The following is a 27,215-nucleotide window of genomic DNA, read 5'->3' as shown; positions in this document are numbered from 1 at the left end:
TCAGCAAATGGCACCGATATCTACCCAGGCGCTCAGGCAACAACCTCAGGTTGTCCTTGCTGACTCTATTTCTTCCAACCCATGTAGGGAAGTCCTGTCTACTCCAGCTGAGCTCACTTCCCCTCCCCACCTGCCCGTTACCATCCTTGACCAGGCTTCCACCATCTCTTCCCTGGATGAATGCACAGCTATCTAACTGGTCACCCTGATTCACACACACACACACACACACACACACACACGTACCCCAAGGATCTCTTTACAACACCAAGCAGGTCTTGTCACTTCCCAACTTCACCTGAAAACCTTCACCTGGCTTCCTGACCCCCCAGAATACGGGCCAAACTCCTCCCCTGTGCTCTCAGGCACCTCTGCTGGGATCCTCCTTCCAGTTCCCTCTCTCCATCAGCCACAGCAGCCTTCTTGCCAACTCTCAAACCAACCAAACTCTTTCCCAACTCAGAGTCTTTACACTTTCCTGCTTTTTGCCCCATCCTCACCTTCACGTTTCCATCCCTCCCTCCCACCGCCCACCCTGTCCCACCATCACTCTCTCTGCTTCACTCTGCTCTGTTTTCTTCAAAGCCCTGCTCTCTGTCCGTATTCACATCACTGACTCATTTTCCTGTTTAGGGTTTGCCTTCTCCCCTTAGAATAGTTCTTTGAGGGAAAGGATCTTGTCTTCTGTGGGCAGTTGGATGTCTGGTGCTCCAGACAATTGTTGAATGAGTGAACTGCTGAGCCTCGCCAGTGAACTAGGGCACTGTAGACAGATGGAAGAATGAGGGCCTCCAACCTAAAGCAAAGGGTGGGTGCGAGGTCTAGAGATGAAGAGCATTTGGCATGTTTATGGTGATTCCCATGACTCAGCTTTCATGGCCCAGCTTGGCAAGGCAGCTCCCTGTGCTCTCCCCAACCTCCCTGCCAACCCCCAGGGCAGAATCAGCTGCCCCCTCACCAGGTTCCTGCGCACCATGAACAGCTGGAACATTCCACACGCAGCCCTGCACGGTGGTTATGTGTCTGCCTCCCCCATAAGCCAAGCTCCTCCCGGGTGGATGGTGACCTATCTCCACCCGACCTGTCCTGGTCCCAGGGTGAAGCTCAGCCAAGGTCTGGGGAACTGACTTCAGGTGAATGACCTCTTTCCTGCTTCATGACTCAGCATTTGAGGGGTTAAGCCAAAGTACCTCACCACCAGGCAGGCTACCTACCCTTGGACACAAGTCTGGCCCTAGACTGCAGGGCTCACTGCCAACTGAGGCACCAGGCAAGGGACTTGCCAGCTGGACAGTACCAGAGTGGTGACTTCCACTGTCACGCCTGGCACCCAGAACTCTGTTAACTGCTGCTCTCAACACCAGACGGTCACCCAGCAGCTCCAGCCTGGCTCACTGGCTCATCGGCTCTTGTCGAAACCTGCTCAGGGCAGTACTGAAGGCATGTTCGTCTCTCTTCTCCAACACACCTGACTGGGTGTCTGGGCTCCACCACTTGCCTGTTGGGTGACCTTGGCAACCTGTTTCACAGCTGAGCCTCTGTTCCGTTAGCTGTAAAATGCGGGATAATACGATCTCTCTCATGAGTATCTCCCGTTGGGGGGCTTGAATGGGGTAAGGTCTCTAAAGTGTTTTGTTCCCATGACCTCCATACGTGTACGCTGTTATTACTACTCTGGCAACGAATTATGTGTGCAAATTATTACAATCCTGGACACATTTTAAAACCTCCCACCTCCCACAGACATACTTTTTCCATACATGATTTTTAAAGCACTTGTTTCAGCTTTTAACAAGGGCTTAAAGAAATATGAAAAGCATGTATTTTAAAGTAATAAAATTGATTTAAAAAATAAAACTTTTACAGAAAACTCATCTACTGTGTGGCTCACTGTCTCCCCTATGACCATCTCCATACACTTATTATGTCAGGTTCAGGGCTAAGAATCCTAATAAGTTCATTTACCTCTCTGAACCTCAGTGTTCACATCTGTGAAATGGAGATAAAAGTACCCTACCACACAAGGCCATTATAAGTACCACCCAATAACAGGTCTCCAGCACCTAGTAAAGTGGGTGGCACATAATAGGCACTGAAGAAGTGTTAGCCCCATCCTCCCTTACGCCAGCCCATCTGCTATGTACCTGCTTCCTTCTGTTGCATCATGAAAGCTCTGTATCACCCATTCCCCCTTCTGCTAGGCCTGTCCGGAAGCCCAGGGATAAGCTTATTTCCCCACTGTGGTTTTCTGGGTGCAGTATTTGGGTTCCTCCTGCTTCCCTATTTGTTTTTTGAACTCTGACCTTTGTCTTGATGGTCTGAGTGCATCCTGTGCTTCTCACTGTGAGTACCTCCAGGCCTCCAAGGTATCAAGTAGCAGAGCACCAATAGCCCTTCCAGGAATAAGCGAGCCAAGAGGGCAGACCAGAAAGCCAGGAGACGGCTGGTGTGTGTGGCCTTGGAGACTAGGTCTGGGCCACTACACTCACCGTGCTGGTGACTGAGGACCCCAGAAGGGCTTTCCAAGTCTGGGAGATTACTCTTGGACTCTGATGCCCCAGGGAGGTCACAATCACTTTGGTAGTGGTAGTGTGACCTCTGAGAAGGTCATGAGGTCACATGAGCCTGCAAACGCATCTGTGCCTCTGTGTCTGCTAATGGTGTAGCCGAAAGGGCTTTAAGGTAGTTGGTGGAGGTTTAAATCCCAGCTCTACCATTTAGTATGCAGTCAGTTCAGGTCAAAGCACTTCTCCCACCTGGGTCTCCATGCTCTCATCTCAGAGTTGTCAAGAAAATCAAATGAGATGACATTTGCTTAGCTTTTTGTCGGACCTGGTAATTGCTGTTAAAATCACTATGCCAGACTGCCTTATAGATGGACAGGCAAAAACTATAAGCAAAGCAGAAAGTAGAATAATAAGAATTCCTTCCTTTTCTAATGTCTGAAGAGAGGCCCTTCCTTTTATGTCAAGTCGAAATTATTTTCTCCTTTTTCTTTCCCCTGGATACCACCTAGCGTTCTCATGCCATCACCACTGCATTTGGAATTGCCTGTGTGTGAGTAACTGATGGCCTGCTTATCCCTCCCAGACCGAAAGCCCCAGGAAGGACCATGGGACCCCAGCACAGTACCTAGCCCTTTATGAGCACTATTAGGTAAGTTAATGAATGAACGTATCAAAGGCATGGCATCTGCCAGAACCATGCTTGGTGTTACATACACAACACTGTATATAGCTAATACAACAACAGTGAGAGGTAATAAAAATAAAAGTTCACACTTACGAGGGGCCACTCTGTGCCAAGCACTGTTCTAATAGCTCTACAAATACTAGCTCATTTAATCCTTCACAGTCCTACCAGGTAGATGAGTACACATCTGGATTTTCCATGAAGCTAATGAAGCTTCAACTTCTAGGACCCTCACATGCTCGGGAGGGGCCCTGCCAGTGTGTTCTGTAAAATTTGCAAAAGTAAAATACATTGAGATCCTTTATCTTAAAGATGACTCCACACATTATAAGAACTTCAGGCCCCACAAAAATATGGATCCATGAGTATGTACTACTCCCCCATTTCAAAGATGAGAAATCTGAGGCTCACAAAGATTAAGGAATCTGCCCAAGGACATTCAGAGCCAGGATTTGGCTCCAGAGCCCTTTCCACTCTGCCACAGGCCTCTCAAGTCTAGGGATAGGAGCCTGGGAGAGTGTTGATATGTTTCTGCCCAACCACAGCTTTGCAACTGTGGGTTCTAAGTAGAGGGAGGGAGAGAGGAAGGGAAGTAGGAACAGAGAAGCTCTGATCAGAAAGGTCCTAAGTCCAGAGCCCAGAGCCCTGAGCCCAGCTAACTGGCATCAGAATCCAGGTTCATCTGACCATTTCCTCCCCCACCCACCCCCTTGTGACCCAAATCTACTATTTGCCTTTCCAACTCCTGAAAGCACTAAGTACAAACTGCAGTGAGCCAGCCCAGCTCACCCCAAATAAACCTGCTCTCTGTCCCTTTCTTCTTCCTGGGCCCCTCCACCAGGCCCAGCCTGTCTCTAATACCAGGCTAGGGCAAACAAGAGCTGGCACGCTCTGCCCTCAAGAGCAGCCCTCCCTTGCTCTTTTGTCAAAGGGCTGGTTTCAGCTGCCTGGGCATTCAGTTACCTTCATTAGAATGGGCCCAGAGAACTGGCTGGGCACTGACCGCTTAGGGCAGATTCTATCGCAGCAGGGTTGAAAGAAGAGAAAAAGGTGGCAATGGAGCTGGCTTTCCCCAAGCCACTGAGAGGGAGAGGGGTGGGCAGCAGGGAGAGGGGAGCACAGTGCCTGTCAGGGCCTGGGCCGGGCCCTCCACAGGCTCGAATGTTCTCACTCAGTTGCTCAGTCCTCAGAACCCCCCGAAACTGAGCATCAGCCGGATGCTGGGCCAAACCTCCCAATGCCACCAGAACCACTCCAAGAAAAGAATGAAGTGAGAGGGAAAAAGAGCGGGGGTGGAGGGTGGGCGGGGGAGTCCTGAAAAGAAACAGCTCTCTGAATACCAGAAAGCTGGGGGCAGAGATCTGGTTTAAGGACATCTGGCCTTAACTCTCTTTCCCAAAGAAGTGACCTTGTTGACACAAGGACCAGGAGAGCTGATATTTGAAAACGTTCTCTTAGGTCCAAATGTAGAGATTTTAAGTGTAATTTTTTTCCAGAAAATGAAAATAAGCTTTGAGTATAAATGACATTGGCATAACGAACATTGAGGTTTTGAAACTGAGGGTGGCAGCATCTCCTGCCGCCTCTGTCCCCATTAAGAACTTCTGGGGGAAGGAAGCTGAGCTGCCGTGGTTCTGTATGGCCACCTGGTTTCCAGAGACTCTGCCACCTTGGCCAATGACATGGGGAATTTATCCTAACGCCAGAGTGTGTGAGTGAGTGTGTGTGTGTGTGTGTGTGTGTGTGTGTGTGTGTGGCGGGGGTCTTTCCTCCCCAACCCATAACCCACCTGCAGAGTTGCAGCTGGCCAGCAGGAGTGGGAAGGCTGTAGTCAGCCAGGCAGGGATTATGTGGGACAAGGGTAGAAACCCCAACCAACTTTGCTACTAACTGGCTGTGTGACCCTGGAAAAGTCTCTTAACCTCTCTCAGCATAACTTTCTCAGGCTGTAAAATGGGCGTAATAATAGTGAACATTTATATAGACCTTACTGTGTGCTAGCTACCAACCTAAGCACTTCATTGGCACTAACGCATTTAATCCTCACAACACCTTAGGAGGGAGGCATCACCACCCTCATCCTACAGGTGAGGAAACAAAGGCACCAACAGGAAGAAACACACAGAGGACACACAACTAGAAGTGGCAGGTGCGGGATTCTGCCCTAGGCCACTTGGGTCCAGGGTGCATGTGCTTATCTATAACAGGGCACCACCTCTGTCCCCTTCATCTGGGACCCACTGTTGTCAGGTGTGCCAGGTAAATGATGCTTTAAGTGAAAGTAGATTCATTAGGGGCTAGGATTGCTGCGTAGTGAATTCTGATGCAGGAGAAGTGAGGAGAGGCCCAGAGCACAGGTCTGGGGTGTTGGGACCAACGGGGAGAGTCCGCAGCAGTGATTCCCAAACTTCGGTCAGGTGAGCTAGCTGAGGATGCAGATACCTGGGTCCCCCAGAGGCTGAGTCAGGCACGGGCACCCAGGGATCTGCATCGCACACGGAAACACTGGCTGCAGGGTGAGGACTCTGGAGCACCACCCTCAACTCCGTTCTGGCTGCAGCAGTTACAGGAGGCAGGGGTAGACCTCCGGCCAGAGAGTGAGGAGAAGCAGGTTCTAGCGGCCCTGACTCACCCTTGACCCTCTGACCTCAGTTTCTCCATCTGTAAGATGAAAGTGTTGCACCAGACAGTCTCCTTGGGACCTGGCTGAGAAATATCCAAACGCAACTGCCTTCCGTTTCTCTGCTTCCTGTAACGAGGTGGCAGAGCTGATGTCTCCCTTTGATTCTGGGCTCCCAGAGGGAGGAATAAAAATAAAATAGCTATGACAGTTCCAACGGCTCTGTTGTGAGTGGGCCCATGCAGTGGGAAGAGGGCCACCAATGGTGGCCAGTATGACCAACTTCTGCTGCTTGATGAGCCCGGGAAGGCTGGGGAGCCCCCACAGTGACAGCGCAGGTCTCCTCGCAGCCACCAAACACTCTCAGGACGACAATGGAGCCTGCGTGTCTGGCAGAAGAGAAAGGTACGCACTGGCTGCCTCTAGTCCAGGAGGTTCAGGGTGTTCCTGCAGCAGGGGCCTGAGATGCCTGGGCCACCTGAGAACCCCGGGCCTCCTGTGTCCATGCCATGATGCTGGGAGACCGCAGCAACCCCAACTAACTGATCGAGTGCCCAGCATGTGCCAGGCACTGCTTGGGGCTTCCTCACCTTCTTTCCTCACTCAGTCCGCACACCAACCCGAAGCAAGGGAGTGCTGCTGTGCCAGCTTACAGATAAGGGACCTGAGGCCCAGAGAGGCTCCAGGGTCGGGATGAGGCAGCTCAGCTGACAAGCGGCAGCCCTAGCTGGCCTGGAGTGCCTGGCTCTCCACTAAACTGAGCTGCCTCCCCGCTGGTGTTTATCACAGGATGGGACGAAGCTCAGTGGTGACAATGTGTTGACACGCCCCGCTTTGGATTAAGCTTCGGGGATAGTCTGCTGGAGTCCTTCCCGAGCCAGCCATCAGCAAAGTCAGAGCAGAGCAGAAGCAGCCTACTGATCAGAAGCCAGGCAAGGTTTTGGTTCAAGGACTAAGGCGGAGGTGGGGGTCCAGGAAGGAGACTCCTCAAGGAGATGGTGTGGAGGCAGCAGCTCTAAGAGCGTGGGAGTTGGTGTCAGGAAACTAAGTCCTGGGTCAGGCTTTGCAATCAGCCAGTGGGACCTTGGGACACTGCTTTGTTGTCCCTGTGCCTCTCTGGGGCCGTTCCAAGGCCTTAATTGCTTCCCTGCACATTTCCAAGAGGATACTCCTGACGCAAATGTTCACCATCCATGCTGGCCAGCAACCACTTTATCAGTCCAGTGATAAGACTGAGAGCAATGATTCCCAAACCTCGCTGCAGTTAAAATCACCCGAGGAGCTTTTAAAACTCCACGTCCATGCCAAACGTCAGGCCAATTAAATCTGGATCTGGGCATGGGATGCAGGCATCAGTGTTGTGAAGGTTCCCCAGGGAGTTTCCAACCTGCCACCAAGTGGAGACCCAGTAACCTGCAAGAGTGCAGCTCAGGCTTTAACGAGCATGTGCACGAGTCACCCGGGGTCTTGTTAGAGTGCGGGTTCAGATTCAGTGGGTCTGGTCCAGCCTGGGATTCTGCAGTTCTAATAAGCTCCCAGGTGATGACACCTGCAGATCGCACGCCGTATAGGAAGGACCGACTATGCTGGTAACGGCAGTTCCCCCAGCTGCTCGCTCCTGAGGGGAAGAAAGGGCTCCCTGGCCCAGTCTCATCACCCTCTCCGACAGTCCTGAGGACGCTCATGAGTCCTGCACCCACTTATTTTTGTTTGACCATGTGGCTTACAGCAGGGCTCAGGAACCTGGCAGCGGTCCTTATCTGTGCATTTAAGGGCCCAGCCTGAGGGCTCTGTGAAGAGGACAGAGGTATGGACAGGGGATGCTCGGAGTCAAAGGCCAGGCCCACGCTTGTGTGGAGGGAGGTGCTTTCCTGCCTCGCCTGCATACCTGTTCCTCTGTGACAAATGGCCTCAAGGTATTTATTAGACAGGTGGGGCTGTGGGTAGAGGAAGCTGTGAGTTTGGGGGTGGGGGAGCTGTGAGGGGGGGGGCAGTAGATAGGGGTCCAAGGGAGGTGGGGGCCCATGGATGATGGGGGTCCATGGGTAGGAGGGACCCGTGGGTCGCGTGGGTCTGTTGGGGTGCCATGAGTGGGGGGGCGATGGGTATAGGTGGTTATGGGTGGGGGTTGTGCATGGTTGGCATCTCAGCACATGACCCAGCCAGGGTTTACAGCAGTGTTGTTCTTCTGTAGTATGTGTGATAACTCCTGTGAAGTGATTAAAAAAAAACAACCCACAATATTGATTCTGTGAAATATTAGTCCCCCCCCAAAATGCCACCTGCTACCATCAGTCATGGAAGGCAAGAAAAAATGAAGAGCTCCAAGAAATGAATGGTTCTTTGCCAGAAAATAGGAGCAATGTAGTGATATTTATAGCCACCGATATTTCCAGAGCTCTGTCTTGCTGCCAGGCTCCAACACATCCTAACTAACACAAAGGGCTTCTACTTTACCTCCCTGAATCTTCACAAGGAGCCTGGGGTGGGGGTGGGGGGCACCAGGATCGTGCCCATTTCACAGACAGGAAACTGAGGTTCAGAGAGGTGACATGACTTGCCCAGAGTCTCACTAGAAAGGGGTCCAGCTGTGACTGAGACCCAGGCCTATCTGTCCAAAGTCCACTCTCTCAATGCAAAGCCACACCGCCTCCTCCCACGGACAGCAGACATTGACCACTTATGATGGGCCAGGTCCAGACTTAAGCATTTTAAATGCATTTTTTTTTCTTTTTAGACAATGGAGAGGCCAATCTGCCAATGCATCAAACACAAGTCTCCAATGTGCTCACTTTTCCACCAGACCCAAAGAGTAATTTTTCAATGGACCCCAAACCTGAACTTGAAGTGTCCCATCCCTGTACCCCAAGTCAGACCTTAGCATAAGGGTCTGTCCCAGCCCAGCCCGGGCCTGAGCCTGGAGAGGCAGTGGGCCAACCTTCCTGCCCAGGATTTCTTTCCTTCGTGAAGGGCACCTGAGAGGGCTGGGAGTGACTGAAAAGCAGGAAAGGGCACTGTGGCTGCCACCAATTTCCTGTCTGCTCTGTGTCCTCCTGTCCTGAGCCCTGTACCAGGTGCCACTGCAGGCTCAGGGAACCTCAAGAGGGTATAGTAAAGTGCCAATCCCTCCTCTGCCTAGAACAAGAGAGGTCTCACTGGGACACAAATGACCCGTCAGACTGAGGTGTCAGGGCCATGGGGGAGGGACTGTTGTAGAAGGAGGAGGCTACTTCTGGTGGGGAGAGGGCTGGGAAAGGCTTCGGGGTGGCAGCTGAGCCGTCCCCAGAAGGGTTAGGGGTGCAGACCGAGCCAACGGGAATTCCAGGAGAGAGAGACCAGCATAGGCAGAGGCCTAGAAGTAGGAAGGGCACACAGTGTTGGGGAAATTCTAGGTAAACCAATCAAAGTGACATGCATTTACTTATTCAACAAACATTCACCAGGACTTAGTGTGTGCCACACACTGGGGACAGAGATGAATGAGAGACAGCCTCTTGCCTCCTGAAGCTCAGTATCTTGTGATGAAGAAAACCACCATGTTTCCCCAAAAATAAGATCTAACCAGAAAATAAGCCCTCGCATATTTTTCAGGATGACGTCTCCTGGACATAAGCCCTAATGCGTCTTTTGGAGCAAACCGTAATATAGGACCCGGTCTTATTTTTGGGGAAACACGGTATAACCATTTTACAAATGAGGATGTTGGCCCCAGACAGATGAACTGATTTGCCCAAGACCATACAGCCCATCCATCTCTGAGACAGGACTCTATTCCCAGGGCCCCTGCACAGCCGGAGGGTACTCATAGACTACTCTGGCAGATGGCCGAGGGGAGAAGGGACTTGGAGGAGGGTAGGGCTGGAGAGGTAACACAGAGGAGGGCTGCAGGAGATAATCAGAGGTGGCAGATTAGAGACAGGAAGTCAACAGAGAGGCTGTTACAACAATCAGATAACCATTATGAGGGCTGGGGCCAGGACTGTCATGTTCGGCTGCACAGGTTGTGCACTGCACAACTCCAAGAGGTGCCATTCCCGTGGACTATGACGAGAACAATGCCCTTTAAAGTTGTATGGCATGGTGACCCTGGCTAGTAGACAGAGGGACCAGACTCACACATGGTTGTGTCTGCAGCCGCAGCCTTTCGGTCCCTGTTTAACAGCTGTTAACCAAACCCTACACTGTTATCACAGGGCCACATTCTGCTTCCTCTGAAGAAGAAGTGGCAGCTATATCTCAAACAAGTTTGACACCACACCCTGGGCTACCCACAGAATCAGCCAGTTTTGCATTTCTGGAACAAAGAGGCTGCTACATGAAGGGTTCCAGGAGCAAAGAAGATTAGCGAACTGCCTCCAGCTCCCCGCTGGGGGTCCCCCAGGTGCACAGGCTCCCAGAGGTCCTGCAGCTCAGAAGCCGGCTCATCGTTTCTTGATGTATTTCCCAGACTTCCTTGCAAAGGACCCCCTTTCAGACGAATACCTTTTAATCGCCCCGCATAGCCCCACACTGGGGGTCTCTGTGCTACCTGCCTCCTCCACCCAACCAAAAGGCTTTGGTTTTAGGACCCTCTCTGTCCAGGTAGAGCCCATGCCCGGCCTGGGGTAATTCTTCTGCTTCCCCTCTGCAGCCCAGGCCTCACCCTGCTCCTGGAAGACTTTGTTTCATTCCTTTGGGTAAAACTGTCCTCTAGCAATGCCAGAGCAGACGCTCCAACAAGCTGACGCTGAGCTATGCAAACCCCTCGAGGCACACGAGTTCTGCTGGTCCTTTTTCCCAGGCAATTGGGGTAAGGGAAGTGAGGAGAGGCCTGGGGAACCTGAGAAACCTCAGGAAAAGTGGACATGGAGCTGGCTAGCTGAGGTATCTGGCCTCAGACAGGGGCAGGTTAAAATCCTAGCTCTGCGCACTGCAATCCTGGGACCTTGGGCAAGCGACTTAACTGCTCGCTGAGCCTCAGCTCCCTCCCAGTAAAATGGGTAGAATATGTAGGACCTACCTGGCTGGGAGGAGTCTAAGTAGCCAGAGTGGGGGTGGGGGAGTGATTAGAGGTCACATGTGAAGCGCCTGTGTGTGGCTGACACTCCATCTGTCCCTCCCCACCCAGCCTTAGGTCTGGCTCCTGCTGAGACCTGGGTCCAACCGGAAGGCCTCCTTGTGCTGGGACTGGAGATATCAGAAGGCCAGAGAGCGATGGGATGCAGAGAAACCACAGAAAGACAGGGGAGGGGGAGAGAGGCAGAGAGACAGATTGGCTAGATAGGGACTGGTGGAGTGTAGCAATTTTAAGGAAATTGAAGAAATATTGTTTAGAGATAGAATCAGAGAGAGACATAGATAAAGAAAGAGGCACAAAAAGTCAGAGATTCACATATAGAGACACAGAAAGACAGAGACAGGGACAGAGAGCACAGGCATAGAAACAGAGAAAGAGGCCAGCGGAGAGAGGGTCCAGGCAGCAGCAGGGGTCTGGTCACCTGTGGGAGGTCAGGCCCAGCAAGCAGGCAGAAGGGCGCCCTGCTCTGCTCAGCTCCCACCCCGGGAAGGGGACTGGGGTGGGAGTAGGACCCAACAGTACTGCCCAGAGTTGGACACTCTCTGGAGGAGGGGGAGGAGATGGGGTGGTAGGAGCCCCCAGAGAAGGAATTGGGGGGCAGGCTGGGAGCTGGGGACCCTCTTAAGGAAAGGAGGAGCCAGAAACCCCTCAAGGAAGGGTTGGGGTTCTCAGCCAGGAGCTGGGGACCCTCTCATGGAAGAGATGGAAGAACAGCCTGCTTGTTTCTGGGCCTCCCAGTGAGGCCATCTCCTGATTCTAGGAAGGCCCTCATTTAGCCAGTCAACAAACACTGACCAAGCACTCGATCAGGCCAGGACCAGGCAGGGCAGAACAATCCATGAGGCCCGGTCCCTGCCCCTGGGGAGAGCAAAGTTTAGACGAAGGGAGACCTGGGAACCAACACTTACCACGCTCCAAATTCCCACTCTTTGCCTTGAACGGCCAGTCTCTACGAACGACTAGAACAAAATGCTTGTTAACCAAACTTCGCTTAAGCTTTTCTGCTTCCCCTGGGTCTGTGACCTTTGGCTCCCCCTTGCCTGTGCACAGGCTGGCCTCAGCGTAAAACATTCTCTGGTCTACTCCTGATGACAATGCCACTCTGTCATCCCACTTCTCCACACTGGTTCTTTCTAGCTTTGTTTATTCCTCCCTATAAAGAAAACCCCTTTTTGCCTGACCCTTGAGAAGCTTGAAGACCTTGTGGTCAGAGCTTTTCCCCCATCAGTGGTTCCTCCTGTTTCACTCGTTCCTTCCCCTTCTTGGAATCATCCTTTCAACTAGCCTCCAAACTCATTTTTCTTGTTGACACCCATGAAATTATTTACAATAAAAGACACATTCACAGGTGAACGAATAAAAATAAACCATACAGCAAAAGGAGGTAACGAAACTGAAAGTCACTGATGCACCATTGGCGCTGTTTTCTAACTACCAAGACAAAGAAGGGAAAGCAAGGAGCCGTTACGCTACAATTCTTATGCGCTGACGAGAGAAGGACAGCATTTCATCAGGAAGGACTTCTTTTTCTGGTGCAAAATCCTAAGAAGAATGTATTGGCTCAAAGTGCACGAGGAGACTGCGCATAGGATAAGGTGTCCGGTAGCAATTTTAAGGACACTGAAGAAACATTGTTTAGGGTTGCCTTACACTGAGCCAAGGGGATAACAACAAAACGCACGTCTGTGATGAGGTATTTGCAAGAAGGTAAGATGAAACAGTGCTTTCTGACATGGAACTCAGTATCAGGAATGGAAAATCTACAGGAATGTGGGTTAGTGCGTCCTCAGGACGACTTTCCCCCTATCACTATCCAGCTGAGCTTCTGCCTGTACATTCAGGACTGAGGTACAGCCGCCTCCCAGGCGTCAGCTTCTGTTCAGGCAGCAGATAAAGGCCCTCCCACCCATCTCAGGGGTCCTTTTAGCCTAGATTAAAAATTCCCTGGAGGACAGAAAGAATGGTCCAAGTCGCAGCACAGGAAGAAGACCAGGCTGGCTGTGGGAAAGGTGGCCGTTCTGCAATGGGCTCTGAGTGCAAGGTCCAGCGAGATCAGGATAGAGAGATGCTCAGCTTCCCAGTTGCTGTGATCAAAAGAGCCCTCTCTGTCCAACTAGATAGAGCGAGTGTGCACGAAGCAGGGGCAGGCAAGGCCCTGAGGCAGCGAGTTGTTCAGTGCTCCTCCTGCCCATGCGTGCTGTGCTGATAATCGAAGAGGACTGGGGAGAACTGACAACTAGCCTGGAACCCCCACGGAGCACACAGAGCGTTCCAGCTCAAGAATCAGACTTTATGCTGTGTCTTCTATCGTTCTCAGCCATTTTCATTGCCCTGGTCAGGAAGCGAGTGCAGCAATGATTAGTGTGGGAGCAGCTGCTTCTCTCTGGTAAAACGTTGGTGCATTCTCCCTCAGGCTCAGCAGGTATGGTTTTTCATGTCCTCAGGCCCTCCCTCCCCTGGGAGAAGGGTCTGACACTGGGGTGGGACCAATTCTTGGGAATGCCCCAAGGGCTCAATTTCTTAGTTGTGCAGGAGCAGGAAGTCGGTATGGGATGCAGGTGTGGAAGGAGGCCTGGGACACAGGTATCACTTATCAGCACCTCGTCAGCAACTCTGGGGCAAAGGTATTTGATCTACATGTGTCTCACAATCGGTACATTCTGATTTGAGAGATTGCAGCATTTTTGAGGCATTGAGTGCTTTCCAGGCCTTCTCATTTTTCATTTTTATAATAATAATAACCCCAAGAGGAAGACTCCAGTTACAACCTCCATTTAGCAAGGAAAGAAAGTGAGGCTCAGAGAGGGTAAGTAACTAGCTCAGGGTGGCCCCATTAGTAAGTGACAGGGTCAGGATTCAAACCCAGGACCCTCAGAACCCAAAGCCCATGCTCTCCCCATGTTTAAATTAACCCATTGCCGCTTGGGCTGGTCAGGCAGGCCTACATGTGCCTAAGTTCGAAACCAAAGCTTGGAAACCCCTCAGCCTCCAAGTTTGGATGGGAACGCCTCCCATTTCCTAGCCAGGTCAGCTGTCCCATCCTGCACTGGGGTGGAGAGCGGGGCCTCATGTCGGCAGACACAACATCCCCAAGGAGTCTGCCTTAATGAAAGGAGCACAGCGGGGAAACAGAGCAGTGACAGAAGCAAGTGGCTGCGCGCAATTCCTGGCAGAGAATCTGTCTTGTCTGTCACAGTAGCAGAGATGTGCTGACAGAAACCTAGCGGGCCTCACCACAGGCGGAGGTGACAGCCACGGTTAGAAACAACACTTGCTGGTGGAGGGCAGGGGGCGGGGGGTGGGGGGGAGAGAGGAGACCATGGAGGGACCCTCAGGCTCTTTCCACATCTTCCTGTGGCATTTAAGGAGAAGGCTGGGGGCAGTGACCCACAGGTCACTGAAAGCTATGCTAGTGTGGTCCCCAACCAGCAGGACCACCACCACTTAGGAGCCTGCAGGAAATGCAGAATCAGGCCGACCCTAGACCTACTGGATCAGAGTCTGCATTTTGGTAAGCCCCCACGTGATTCAAGCGCACATTAAGCTTTGAGAACCTGGGTGGAGAGTCAGAGCAACCAATTCCTTTCTGAGCCTCTGGACGCACTGAGGCAGTGTGTGATTATTCACAGCCTTTGCATGGTGTGGGGGCGGGGGTTTCTCCCAACTGCTCCCAGGTGAAAGAAAACCTACCCATCCCTCCCTGCCACAGAGTTAGCCTTCCACATTTGAGATTCAGCCATCTGATTATGCAACAAATGTGTCCCAACAACGTCTCCGTGCCCTGCAGGCTCTGTGCTGGGTGCAGAGGGCATAGAAGGGAAAGAGGCAGGCACACTCCTCGACCCACGGAGTTTATAGTCCACTGGGGGATACAGACAAGATACACCTAGATGATTAAGACTGTATATGCTCTGAAGGAAATGAACAAGGTGTTATAACAGTGACAGGAACGGGGTGTGGAGGGGGTTCCTTGAGATGGTTGTCAGGGAAGGACCTGTCTCCTCACACTAGTCCCAGGTGCAGGGTTCACCATACACGCAGACACCCACGCGGCCCACAGCATGTTCTCGGAGCCAGCAAGCACACAGGCCTGCTGCCTCCTCCCACTTCTGGGGACAGGTACCAAGGAGCAGACACTCTGCCTCACACAAACAAGGCCTTTCGCGCTGTGGTGCTCCCCCATCGCCTCCACACCCCACTTGCTGGCTGCTTTGCAGCTGGGAAAACTGAGTGGGCACCAAGGATAGGCACTTTACATGCGTTTTGAGGCAAAGAAACACAGAACTTCCCTCCTGGGCCCCTCCTCACCACCTCATTTTAATCTGGATATAGATTGTACTACCGCAAAGGACTAAACAATCAGTAAGGGCAAATCCAAATTGAAGGGCAGTCTCTGGAGCAAACGGCTTGAATGAATCATGTCAATGTCACTCAGGGTAGAAAAAAAATAAAACTGAGAATCTGTTCTAGATTAATGGAGACTAAAGAGACATGACACCTAAATGTAACGTGTAATCCTGGATTCAATCCGAGATCAAAAACAAAAGCTATAAAAATATTGGAAAACTTGCATATGGAGTCAATGTTAAATTTCCCACAAATGATAACCATATTGTAGTTATGTAGGATATCCTGGCTCTTAGGAGTGGTCAAGTACTTAAGACTTAAGTGTCATAATGTCTGCAAAAAAACTTTCAAATAGGCTAGCAAAAATAAAAGTGTGTATATATACACAGACAGACACACATGCAGAGAAAGCTAAATTAACAACATGCTCACAATTGGTGAGTCCAGGGTGTTGGATACATGGGTATTCATTGAACTTCTTTTACAACTGTCGTGAAAGTTGAAAATTTTTGAAATAAAAGTTTGAGGAAAAGTAAATTTGCTAAGTCTTTGTTAAGTCAGTGTGGTCTATTGTCCATTCTTGCACCTTCTGCAAGGGGAGGCTGAACCCTCTGGAGGTTCTAAACTGGGGGGCAGGTGAGGAACTCCCTAAGGAGATTTCTGTCAGGCTCTGACACATGGAGCACCCCCCCGCCCTGCTGACCTGAGTCCCAGCGCGGGGTGGGGGGCTCTGTACGGCTTCTCTCTGGAAAAGCAAAGTCATGCCTCACTGGACCCCAGGAATGCTCCGTTCCTGAGCCTGGCACCCTGGCAGCCACGTTCTGCCAGGGACGGACGCCTCAGACCAGGGCCCTGCAATGCCAAACCACTCTCCCCAAAGGATGCCTTTGCAGCCATGTGAAAAAGGCAGCCAACATGCAGGAAGCACATGTGCTGGGCCAGGCATTGGGCATCTTCAAGGCGGAAGGCCCTTCCCCCACTCCAGCCTCTGCATGCCATCCTCAGGAAAAGAAGTGTTACGGGGAACTCGCCAGAATCCAGGACGTGGTATGGGTCATGGCTTTAAAAATAAAAACACCTGAGGATCATTTAAAAATGCTGATATCTGGATCTGTCTCCTGCAGGTTCTGGATTAATCGGTCTGAGGCATAGCCTGGGTATCCAGAATCTTAAAAGGTAATTCTAATATGCAGCAAAGTTTGAGAACTCCTGGTTTAGACATTTACTTTTCAACCTTGGGTATGCATTGGAATTACCTGGGGAGTTTTTCAAAATAGATGAATGGACCCCTCCCCAGACTAATTAAATTATAATCTCTGTGGAGTGGAACTCAGGCATCAGTGTTTTTTTTAAAGCACCCTACATGATTCCAATGTGTAGCCAGATTTGAGAACCACTAGTTTAGATTGGGCTGTTTCTGAGAACTAATATCTCTCGTGATATGATGTGATGTGATGTGTGTTTTCCCATAGTTACCTATGTCAAAACTTATTTACTCATTACTGAGGGCACCAGCAGGCTGGGATAGCTGCTTCAAAGGAGAATGGGAGAGATCAAAGTATGTATAGTTAATGAAGGAAAGAATGCTGAAATAAGACTGCAAAGTTACATACAAGATTGGTTAATATCCCACAGACTAGTAAAACCACACCTTCCCCCTTCTGCTCAGCTTTAAAAAGACAGAATGTAAGTAGCCACTCTCTAAAGTTTGCTCCAACTTTAACTCAGCGAGTCTAAATTCTAACGATATGTATGAACTTGAGCATTAGGGTAGGGGTAGGCAGGAGGTGGAGTGCAAGACTGTCCCCACCCAGTCAGCCTTCTTAGGATATTAGGGTAGGGATGGTTAGGAGGAAGAACGGTGGGGGGAGGGGGGACACACACAGACAGTCCAGGGGGAACCAACAAAAATGCTTCAACGTCTGCTCTGTTTGTGCCCCAGTCACTTTTGCTTTAATCAGAGTTCAGTTACCTCTCAAAGATATGATTAGAGGATCGTTTTATTCTTACAGAAACTCCGAGGCTTGGGATAAGTAAGTCATTCTTTCTTTTTGGAGGAGGCGGGTGTTGGAACACAGAAAAAATACTGGGCCCATATATAAGCGGAACGGATCAAATAAGGCCCCTCCCTTACGCCTCACCACACCAGTCAAGCCTGGTACCACCACCCACACCTCCACCAGCAGAGCTGAGTCAGAGCACTGTTTGTCAGAAAAAGTATTTTTAGAATTTAAAAGTGCTGTTGTTACAGTGGTTTTAGAAATGCCTGCTTCGGGATGGATGAAATTAAGCAACCCTGGACTTGGACCTCCAGGCTATAAGTGCCTCCACGCCAATTCTAGAGAGAAGCACAGGGTGGATTTTTTAAAAATGTCCTAATAAGACTGGGATTTGGCAAAGCTTCTTCTGAATATGAGCAGAAGAGCCCATTTAGGCTCAGGCTGAAGTCTGGATTCCCAGCAAACTCCATTTATTTTGCCATCAGGGGACTGCTTAAGCATAACCTTACAAAAAGCTTCTGGTTCCTATGAGGTGACATGAGGTGAGGTGAGGTGAGGTGAGGTGAGGTGAGGTGAGCAGGAGGGAGGAGGGTAAGACCGGCTGAGAAGAAAAAAAAAAGAAAATTGGATTCCTACTTCACTCTAGACATCAAAATTCATTACGTGGATCAAAGCTTTAAACATAAAAACTGAATACATAAAATAAAATAAAATAAAATAAAATAAAATAAAATAAAATAAAATAGTTTCACAGTCTTGGGTGGGAAAACCTTTCTAAGCATCACACCAAAGGCTGAAGCTATAATGGAAAAGATTTATGAGTTGGCTATAAATTTTTTTTTAAATTTGCTCTCATAAAGAAAGTTAAAAATAAATGACAAGCTGAACAAAATATTTGCACTGTATGTCAAAAAGTTAATATTTCTATTAATATTTCTAGTTCTGACAAATCCATGAAAATGAACACATCCATAAAAACCAAGGTGAAGAATGTGAATAGGCAATTCATGAAGAAAGAACTCCTAATGACCAATAAATGTAATTTATGAAGTTCAACCACATTATAATTCAAAACAGCAATTTCAATGTTAGCCTCTCAAATTAGAAAGATTTGAGAAATCTGTAATACCCAGTATCAAAAGGGATCTGACACAATCCTGATGGGAGAGTAATTGAGAAAACTCTCCTGGAAAAGAATTTGGCAGATGTATTAGAAATTTTAAGATTTGCATCTTTTTGATAAAACAGTTTCTACCTATCAGAATTTATCCCAAAGTTTGGCAAACTTTTTCTGTAAAAGGCAAATAATAAATATATTAAGCTTTGCGGACCAAAAGCGATGAGGCAGCCACTCAGCTCTGCCATTGTAGTGTGAAAGCAGCCACAGTCAAAAAGTGAGCAAATGAGTATGTCTGTGTTCGAATAAAACTTTATTTACAAAAACAGGCTGCTAGATTTGGCCCATAGCAGCTATAATTTGCCAACCTCTGACCTATTCTGAAACAATGATTACTACTGTGGGGAACGATTTAGCTACAAGAATGGTTATTACACTACTTTTATTAATCGCAAATTCAGGTTAAAAAAATATATACGCTTAACAATTAGGAACTGGTAAATAAATTTGTCTGTCTTCATGTGATGAAATATTATGTAGCCATTTAAATTGATGCAGAAAAATAATATGGCTACATCGTTAAGCAGGTTGGAAAATAGTACATAAATTAACTATTAGAACTAAGAAGGGAGTTTAGTATGGTTGTCATGACAAGATCAACACCAAAAATGAAAATCTGTCCTATATAGTAGCCATTACCAATTAGAAAATATCATGGCAAAAAGATCCTACACATAACAACAGAAACTCTAAAAGACAGTCACCTGACAAAGAAATGTGCAGAACCTATTTGAAAAAATCATTGGACTTTCCTGAAGGGCATAAAGAAAGGCCAGAATAAATGAAGAGACATACTGTGCTCCTGGATAAGAGAACTCAATATTGTATAGAAGTCAAATCCTTTCAATTGATATACAAATTTCAAACAAAATCTCTAGCAGGATTTTTAATTGAATTTGACCAAGAAAGACCATCCTGGAAGAGAAAATATGTAAGAATACAAAAAAGAAAAAAAACTTGAAAATGATAAGAGAGGCTTTCTCTATCAGATATCAAACTATAAATGCAAGAGTAACTGAAACTGTGGTTTGGGCTCAGAAGTAGGGGGACAAATAGATCAACGTAACCAGAATCCAGAAACAAACCCATGTTTGTAAGGAAATCTAGCAAACAATAAAGGAATGAAATTTCAAATGACTGAGGAAAGAGGTTACAGGAGGAACTTGAACAGCTGGTAACATGTGGAAAATAATAATGCCAGCTATTATCTTCATCAAAACCAAAAACATGCTCCAGGTGGATCAAAGAGCTAAGCATAAGCACTTTGTCTACAAGTATTTGAAAAAAATAATAGGAGAATATGTGTATAGCCTTGAGGTAGAGAAGGCACAAAATAATACACCACATGTAAATGGCATAAAAAGACTGATAATGATTACATTGGAATTTTGAAGTTCTGTATCTTAAAAGACATCAAAACCAAGATTAAAATATAAGCAAAATGCATAAAGGTTTACATTTCTTATAAATCAATGAGGAAAAGACAAACAACCCAACAGAAAACGGGCAAGGACTATGAATAGGCAATTCACAAAAGAAGAACGCCAAAAGGCCAGTGAAGACAGGAAACAGCTACTTCACTTGGAAAACAGCAACACAAATGAAAGTGAGAATGAGTTTCTTCTCTCCATCATATTGGCAAGATTGGAGAAAGGAGGGGAGAAGAGTAAAGGGAAGACTTACAGGTAGATGGAAACCTTCCAGGGTTAGCAAAGGTTTTGGGCATTCTCATATATTACTGGATGATACAATTGGTACCATCTTTTTGGAAGAAAATTTTGGCCACATCTATTAAAATGATATTTTAAAAATCTGCATACCTTTCAATACAACAAATCCATGTCTAGATTGCTACTCCTAGAAATACTTAGAGAAAGGCTCTATGGAGCATAGATAAGTATGTTCACTGTGGGTGCAGTGCTGGGTGTGAGGAAGCAAGCTCAGCTTGAGCCCCGCCACCACGAGGTGAAATGGTGTCACTGTACAGGGAACAGGGAGCCATCCTGGAGGGTGAGGTTAAAGCAGTGATGGAGGGCACAGGGACTCACAGAAGCCCAGTGTAGGTCCTCCTCCAGGCTGGAGGGCAAGCTGGGGCACAGGGAACCAGGGGAGGCTTCTTGGAGAAGGAGGTGCCTATGTAAGTCTTAAGTGATGAGCAGAAGTTAGCCCCGGGACAGTGGATGGAGGACATCCCAGAAAAAAGACAACTTGTGCAAAGTCTCGGAGGAGCAGATGGGTGTCACCAATTCCAGGGTTTGAGATGTACTGTGGTGAGAGATGAAGCTGGAGGAGTGGGTAAGAGCTGATGGATTTCATCCCATTGGTGATGAGGACCCACAGAAAGGGGGTGTGACCCAATCGGAGCAGCTCCTTAGGAAGATCCTGAGGCAACTGTGAAATGTGGGTCTGGAGAGAGAAAGGCTGGGGACCATGAAGAGAGCCAGCAGGTGGCAGTGAGAGGACAAAGGGGGTGAGCGGAGACCAGAGGACTAGAGGCCGGCTGGATGTGGGGACATCAAGGATGACTTTCTGGCTTGGGGGCTGGATGGATGGTGACACCATTTGCTGAGACGGCTGTTACTCAGGAGCAGGTGGCTTGATGTCCTATTTGTTTTATGGTGTCCCTATTAAGCAGCCCATGTGGAGAATTGCCAAGGGCCCAGGATCTTATAGCACTTGTGGGGTTAGGTTTCATCTCACTGCCCCCTAGCCTTTGAAGCCTGGGGGTGCTCTCATGGGTGCCTGCCCATGACCCCACCCTACAGAGACCCCTACACCATATGAATGGGGGGCTGTGAACAAAGGGAGCACAGTGGGCAGGCGCTGAGCAGGCCAACCTCAGGAGGGACTCCCAGGGCACTTCCTGAGACCTCAGTCTTGAACACTGGAGACATCCAGCATTCCCTCTGGCCAAACTCAAATCCCCTGCATCGGGAAACCCACCCAACAGTTGGGTTTACTAAGCCTTCAATGAGGTGGGGTTTTTTCTTATTTTTTTGTTTTTTGCTTTTTTTGTGCCAGGGTGCCACAGGCTCTGAGGACACAGGCAGGGTGACATCCAGTAAGTTCAAGAACTGGTGCATCGGAAGGTGCCACCTGCCCCCGGTCAACTTGCATGAGCCTGCAAGTCTGGACAGCAGGCTGAGAGACCCTGCTGTGACAGCCCAATGGTGGGGGTTCATGGGGCCTGGGAGAGGAATGAGCAGGGTGGGGTACCCTTAGGATGTCAGGTGTGCAACTGTTTACCACCAGCCAACGCTAAAGTATTATACTATTTTAACTATGACCCTCATCAGTGGTGATGTCAGAGGTTTTCACCCCACCCTGAGGGCAGGAGGGAAAGGGGGGCTTGCTTCTATTGTCCTATCATGTGTCATCGCTGCACAGTACCCAAGCCACTCCTCACAATGCATCCCCTGACCGCACCTGAGAAGTCCGGAGTGATTCAGGCTCTCATCAGTCTTAAGCTGACCCCTAGGGGACAGCCAGGACACAGCAGGGCACTGAGGGCCTGGCCTATAGGAGGAAAGCCTGTCCCAGGCTGGGCCCCTCAACATCGCCACCTGAAGAGCTGTGGTCTTGCCGCTCCTGGCCTTCAGCCAAATGGAGCCCAGAGCTGAACACGATAGGAGCCTGAGGCAGTAAGGGGGTTCCTTCCCGTCACAGGGCCTTCGAGACCCATCACCTCAGGAGCCCAGTGGCCCAGCACACTGGCCTTTGAACTGTCCCCCCTCATCTCCCTGCCAGCACACGGGAGCCCATGGTGAGAAACAGTTCAGGTCAGCCACGCTGTGCCAGCGGGCGCTCCCCGGCAAGGCTACCCACTGTGTCCAGCGATCAGTCACCACCTTGCTGGGCTTGGGCCACCTGTAAGGGCCAGACCACGTGGAGGGCAGAAAAGAGTTCACCCAGGAGGGCTTACACCAGAGGAAATGAAAGTCTGTATGTGTGCAAGTCCTGAGAGAGAGGAAGTGAGGGGAGGACTGGGGTTGCTGAAATTCAACTGACATGACCTCTGCATTACTATACCCACCAGATGTTGTATTTTGGGAAAACGATATTTCTTTAAAAACAAGACAGCTCTTCTGTGCCTATTTCCCACCCTTTTTCCACAAGCCATCTTTTCTAGAAGTGTGGATGGCCTAGTGTGGGGGCCCCCGGAAAAAAGCCCACGACCGGAATACCACCCAGGTACCACGGCGAGGGAAGTCCCGGCCACGGCTCCACTCCGGCCTCTGCCTCCTCACGGGCAGGCCTTTATTTTGACATAATTCTGAAACACCAGTATCCATGGTGAAATGAAAGATGCAAACTGGAGAGACAGTCCCTGCCTCAGAATGGTTCGACTTATGATTTTTCGACTTTACGATGGTGCAGAAGCGCTCCACATTCGGTAGAAACCACACTTCGCAATTTGGATTTTGCTCTTTCCCGGGGCTGGCGATACGTGCTACATGACTCGTGATGCCGGGCGGCAGCAGCAGAGAGCCCAGTCGGCCACGTGTCCCCAGGCCTGGGCACGGTGACCAGCCACCAACACTCCACAGTGTGTTGTTCACCGTGTTAGGTGCTTTTCCCCAGCTGGAGGCTAGTGTGGGTGTTCTGAGCACGTGTACGCTCGGCTCGGCTAAGCCGTCCTGTTCAGGTGTATTGAATGCTTTTTCAGCTTAAGGATATTTCCAACCTGTGACGTAAACCCATCGTGTGTAAGTCTGGAAGTGCCTGTAACTTCAGTACCACTTTCTAATACTAATCTCCAAGATACAGCAAGAGGAGGCAGGGAATTCTCATGTATGAAGCAGTCTGTTTTCTCACTGAATTCTCCCAAGTCCCCTGGATTGGTATGGCAAACCCTGTTTCACAGCCGAGGAAACTGAGGCTCAGAGGGGTTAAGTAACTTGCCCTAGTTTGCATGGCTCGTCAGTAGCCAAAGTGGGATATGGATAGGGTTTCCAGGTGGGAATTCCTGCCCGTTCTCAGGAAATTTTTCACGTTTCCGTTCCCGAATCCACAGAAAAGTTGGTCAGGAAATCGGGAAAATCAGCTCCTTGAACCCAGGTGGTTGGTAGTATCGGCCATCACTTTGTGGAAACGATTCATTGTGGAGAACAGAAAACAGTTTGCATCTCGGGATTCGGGAACAGGAAAGCGGGGGGAAAAAAATTGTGAGAACGGGCGGGAATTCCCACCCAGAAACCCTGCCCATACCTTGTCCTATGCTCCTTTCCCATTTGGCAATTCCTAAGTTCTGTCCTTTATAATAACCCTATAAGCATAATGAGGAAGAGTAAAGAAATAAAATGGAGTCACTATACTCAAGCTGCTAAATTACTAAAATCAAGCACATTGAGACATGAGGCAACAATTTTATTCTTGTTTTAACTGGCCTTGGAACTTAAACTTTTGAACTTTCCAGTCCTGCATTAATGCCTAGATACACATCAAACAGCCAGATACCCTCTGGTTACCCACTGAAGGACTAAGAAAAGAATGTTTACATACCCAGACCACCTGACAGCTTTATCCAGATTACTGGCCATCTAGAAGGTTACCATCTCAGACCAAGTCAGAGGCTGAGAATGCAGGGCTGATTCTTCTCAAGAATGAAATTTTTATTATAAGAATTCTCAGCTTTTCTTTCTCCTTTGGAACACTTCTGGGTACTTACTGCCTAGTTGTGTTTCTAGTGTGCAAACCCTAAGACCCTTGAATAGATCTTTATCATTTGCTTCTAGCCAAAGCCTCCAGACTCTTTTTGAGTTCATTTGACAATAAATAATAGTATTTTCCTGAGTTCTCTGAGTTGTTCTAGTGAATTATTGAACCTGAGCAGAGTCATGGGAACTCCCACATTTCTAGTCAACCAACAGCAGTACAGGGAGCCTGAACACCCCATTTGTGGCTGCCCCCAAGTGGGGCAATCTTGGGGGACTGAGTCCTTGACCCTGGGTCTGTACCAACTCTGGGTAGTTAGTGTCAGAACTGAACAGAGTTGCTGGACACCCACTTGGTATCAGAGAACTGGGGAACTGGTGGTGGTTGTTTAGAAAAAACAAAAACAAAAACCACCCTGGGACCTGTCGGCTCAGCGTGGCATGGCACAGGAGAAAAGAAACATATTGTCATCCTGCGTGCTGCTGACCCTGAGCCTGTCACTTGCCCTCTCTGGGCTCAGTTTCTCCTTGGTACCACAGAGGTAGAGTACAGGTGCTCTGTGAGGACCCCCCCAGCCCCTACACTCTCTGCAGTGGCTTCCCAGGGGGCTTCATTGCTCTGGTCCCCAAAACTATTTCTTGATTTGGAAGCCAAGGGTCTTCAGAGGTGGCTCACAGGCTCCTAGACACCAAAAAGGTGAAACCAAGGCAAGAAGACCAAGAAGGGCAAGAAGGGCCGCAGGAGGTGCCATCACTCCTGAGCGTGGAGGGGCCCAAGGCCGCCCTCTCCTACCTGCTCCACTTCTGGGATCTCCGGTGCGCAGGGCAGCGTCCCCGCGCTCTCCACGGACAGCACGTCCTTCAGCAGTGCCTCACACCCTGTGGATGGACAGACGGACAGCAGAGGGTCAGAGCCTCAGCCTGGCATGGGAGCTTTGCTTCTGATTAACAGGTCTGGGGTGGGAAGGGCCATGGGGCCTTCCAGGAGATGGCCTGGGCTTCCAGGAGACCAGCTGATCATTCAAAGGCAGAGATGGAACTCCCAGGCTGTAGAGAAGCCGGTCCAGGGCTCTGCGGAGGGAGCTGAGACAGGTCCTTGCTCTCCAGATGTTCTTCCACTGGGACTAACCCCAACAGGGAACACACAGAAAAGAGACTCCCAAACGTGGAGGGCAGGCTGGGGGCGAAGGGAGTCAAGAAGGCCTTCCTGGAGGAAGGGGTATAAGACAATACGCCCTGCCTGGTTCGCAGGGACTCCCAATGCATACATCACCCTGAAGCTGAGCCTGCATACATCACCCTGAAGCTGAGCCCCTCTGCAGCCCTGCAAACTCTAGAACCTAGGATAGGGTCACCGTCAGGCTCTACCTCCTGCTGACTCAGTTACACAGGTGGCCTCCCTCCTCAGTTCCCGAGCAAAGGCACCGAAATCAAATGGGATAAAGGTGATCAAAACTTGCAAAGTACCTCGCGTGGGCACGACAGGTACAGTGAGTGGTGCCCTAGAGAGTCAACTCCATTTGCAAACATTTATCGGGGGCCTGCCGTGCGCAATCCCCCCAACCTCTCAGCTCATTTCCCTTTGCCCCTCACGTCTATGGCAGTAATTCCTGCTTCCTTCCAGAACGCAGACTACCCCATGGAAAAGGATTCATCCTGGCCACACAGACAGGGAGCCTTGGCTCCCTTCATGAGTGACAGGAAGGCCTCAGGACTCCTAGGAGTAAACTGTTCTCTCTGCTGCCCGGGGGGCCACCGTAGCAAGTCACCTGCTGGTGACCTGAGCTCCCTTCTCTAAGCAAACAGTTGGTGGTAGAAGTGGCCATATTCTGATCCCATATTCCTGGGGTCTCCCACAACTGCCTTTGAATTGGGGGGGAAAGAGGGGAATTTATATTGCCTCCTTAACTCTGCAACGTTCGTCTATAGTCGAATGATATTTCCATGCCACAGACTGCGTGCGGCATTCGACTTTACCCCACGAGCTCAGTGTTCCAGAAAGGAAGTTTAATAAAGCAGATGTACATTTTTCTACATTTTTGTGTTTTTTAAGAATGAATAACAGTAGGAAAATTTTGTACTTTAAATATTTATTTTAATAAAATATAGCACCTTAACTGCATTTCCTTAAAAACTTAAATACTGTAATTATTTTCTGTGGATTTTTGACACATTTTGGAGAACAAACTTGATATCAATTAATGTAGTGAAAAGGTTAAAGGGGAGGAACAGGGAGGAAAGGAAGGATTTGGGGGCGGTTAGAGGAGAGGTGGTAGGAAACCAATGAAGGAAACTTAAAGGGAGGGAAGGGGAATAGGGGCGCCAGCTCTGTCCAGTTTTGCCCAGAATTCTCCTGGTTTTAAAACTTCAAGTCCTAAGAAACTCTTCAGGAGCTTGGTCTAGAGGGAGATGACCTCCTTTGGGAGGAGGAAGGAGACAGACAAAAGGAAAGCAGAGGGGTCCTTCCCCCAAGGGGGACAGACAACAGGAAGGGAAGAAATGACTGACCAGCCATTCGGACATGCCTGGCTCTGGGTGTGGAACTCCACAGCAGAGGTTCAGAGACAGCCCTTCCCCACAGCCCCCATGGGGAGCCGGGAGCACAGCGATTTCTGGAACCCATCCTGGGCTCCTGGGACCCTCGTGGGGAGGACTCTGAGCTGAAACCCAAGTCCTGCCAGCCTCTGCAGCTGGGCAGGATCCTGAGCGCTCTGAGGACCCCCTCTCCCAGAAGACCTCACCTTTCATGGCGAACACCCCCCGGCAAAAGTCCTTGAAATTGATTCTTCCCAGGTCATTGGGATCCAAATATTTCACAAGTTTTTCCACCTGTGGAAAGAAAGAAGTGACAGGCATGAGCTCCCCAGAAATGCCCCAGAGGGCTTACGGTAAGGCTGGCCAGGAGGCTGGGATGGAGGGAGGTTTCAGCTGAGCCAAGGTGATACCTGCAGTCGTCTCCTAGCCCTCCTCCCCACAACCTGGGGTCAGCGCCAGCCCCAGAGAGCGGGTGGGCCACTTTGTTCTCCTGAGGCTGACAGAGACCACCCATGAGGAAAAGCAATGCCAACACCTCAGTGTTGAGAAAACCATTTGTTTGAGCCAGTTATCCTCTTCAAGTCCTTCCCACAAAGACTGGCATGTGGAAAGTAATCACTCTGCTTTGTTTTTT

General features: G+C 49.6%; 1 protein-coding gene across 1 annotated transcript in view; it reads right to left on the bottom strand.

Moving 5' to 3' along the window:
- RAB11FIP4 (RAB11 family interacting protein 4) overlaps positions 1 to 27,215 on the bottom strand; it is a 95,707-nt gene that overhangs the window by 46,700 nt on the left and 21,792 nt on the right. The window contains exons 2-3 of the mRNA XM_074320770.1: positions 26,788 to 26,875; positions 24,840 to 24,925 (exon numbers count right to left, since the gene is read on the bottom strand). Coding sequence (XP_074176871.1) covers positions 24,840 to 24,925; positions 26,788 to 26,875 — 174 coding nt within the window. The remainder of the gene's footprint in view (positions 1 to 24,839; positions 24,926 to 26,787; positions 26,876 to 27,215) is intronic.

Source organism: Rhinolophus sinicus, linkage group LG15 (assembly GCF_036562045.2).
Source record: "Rhinolophus sinicus isolate RSC01 linkage group LG15, ASM3656204v1, whole genome shotgun sequence".
Taxonomy (NCBI): domain Eukaryota; kingdom Metazoa; phylum Chordata; class Mammalia; order Chiroptera; family Rhinolophidae; genus Rhinolophus; species Rhinolophus sinicus.
Note: the sequence above shows the minus strand (reverse complement) of the source record. Positions and strands in the feature narration are given on the sequence as shown.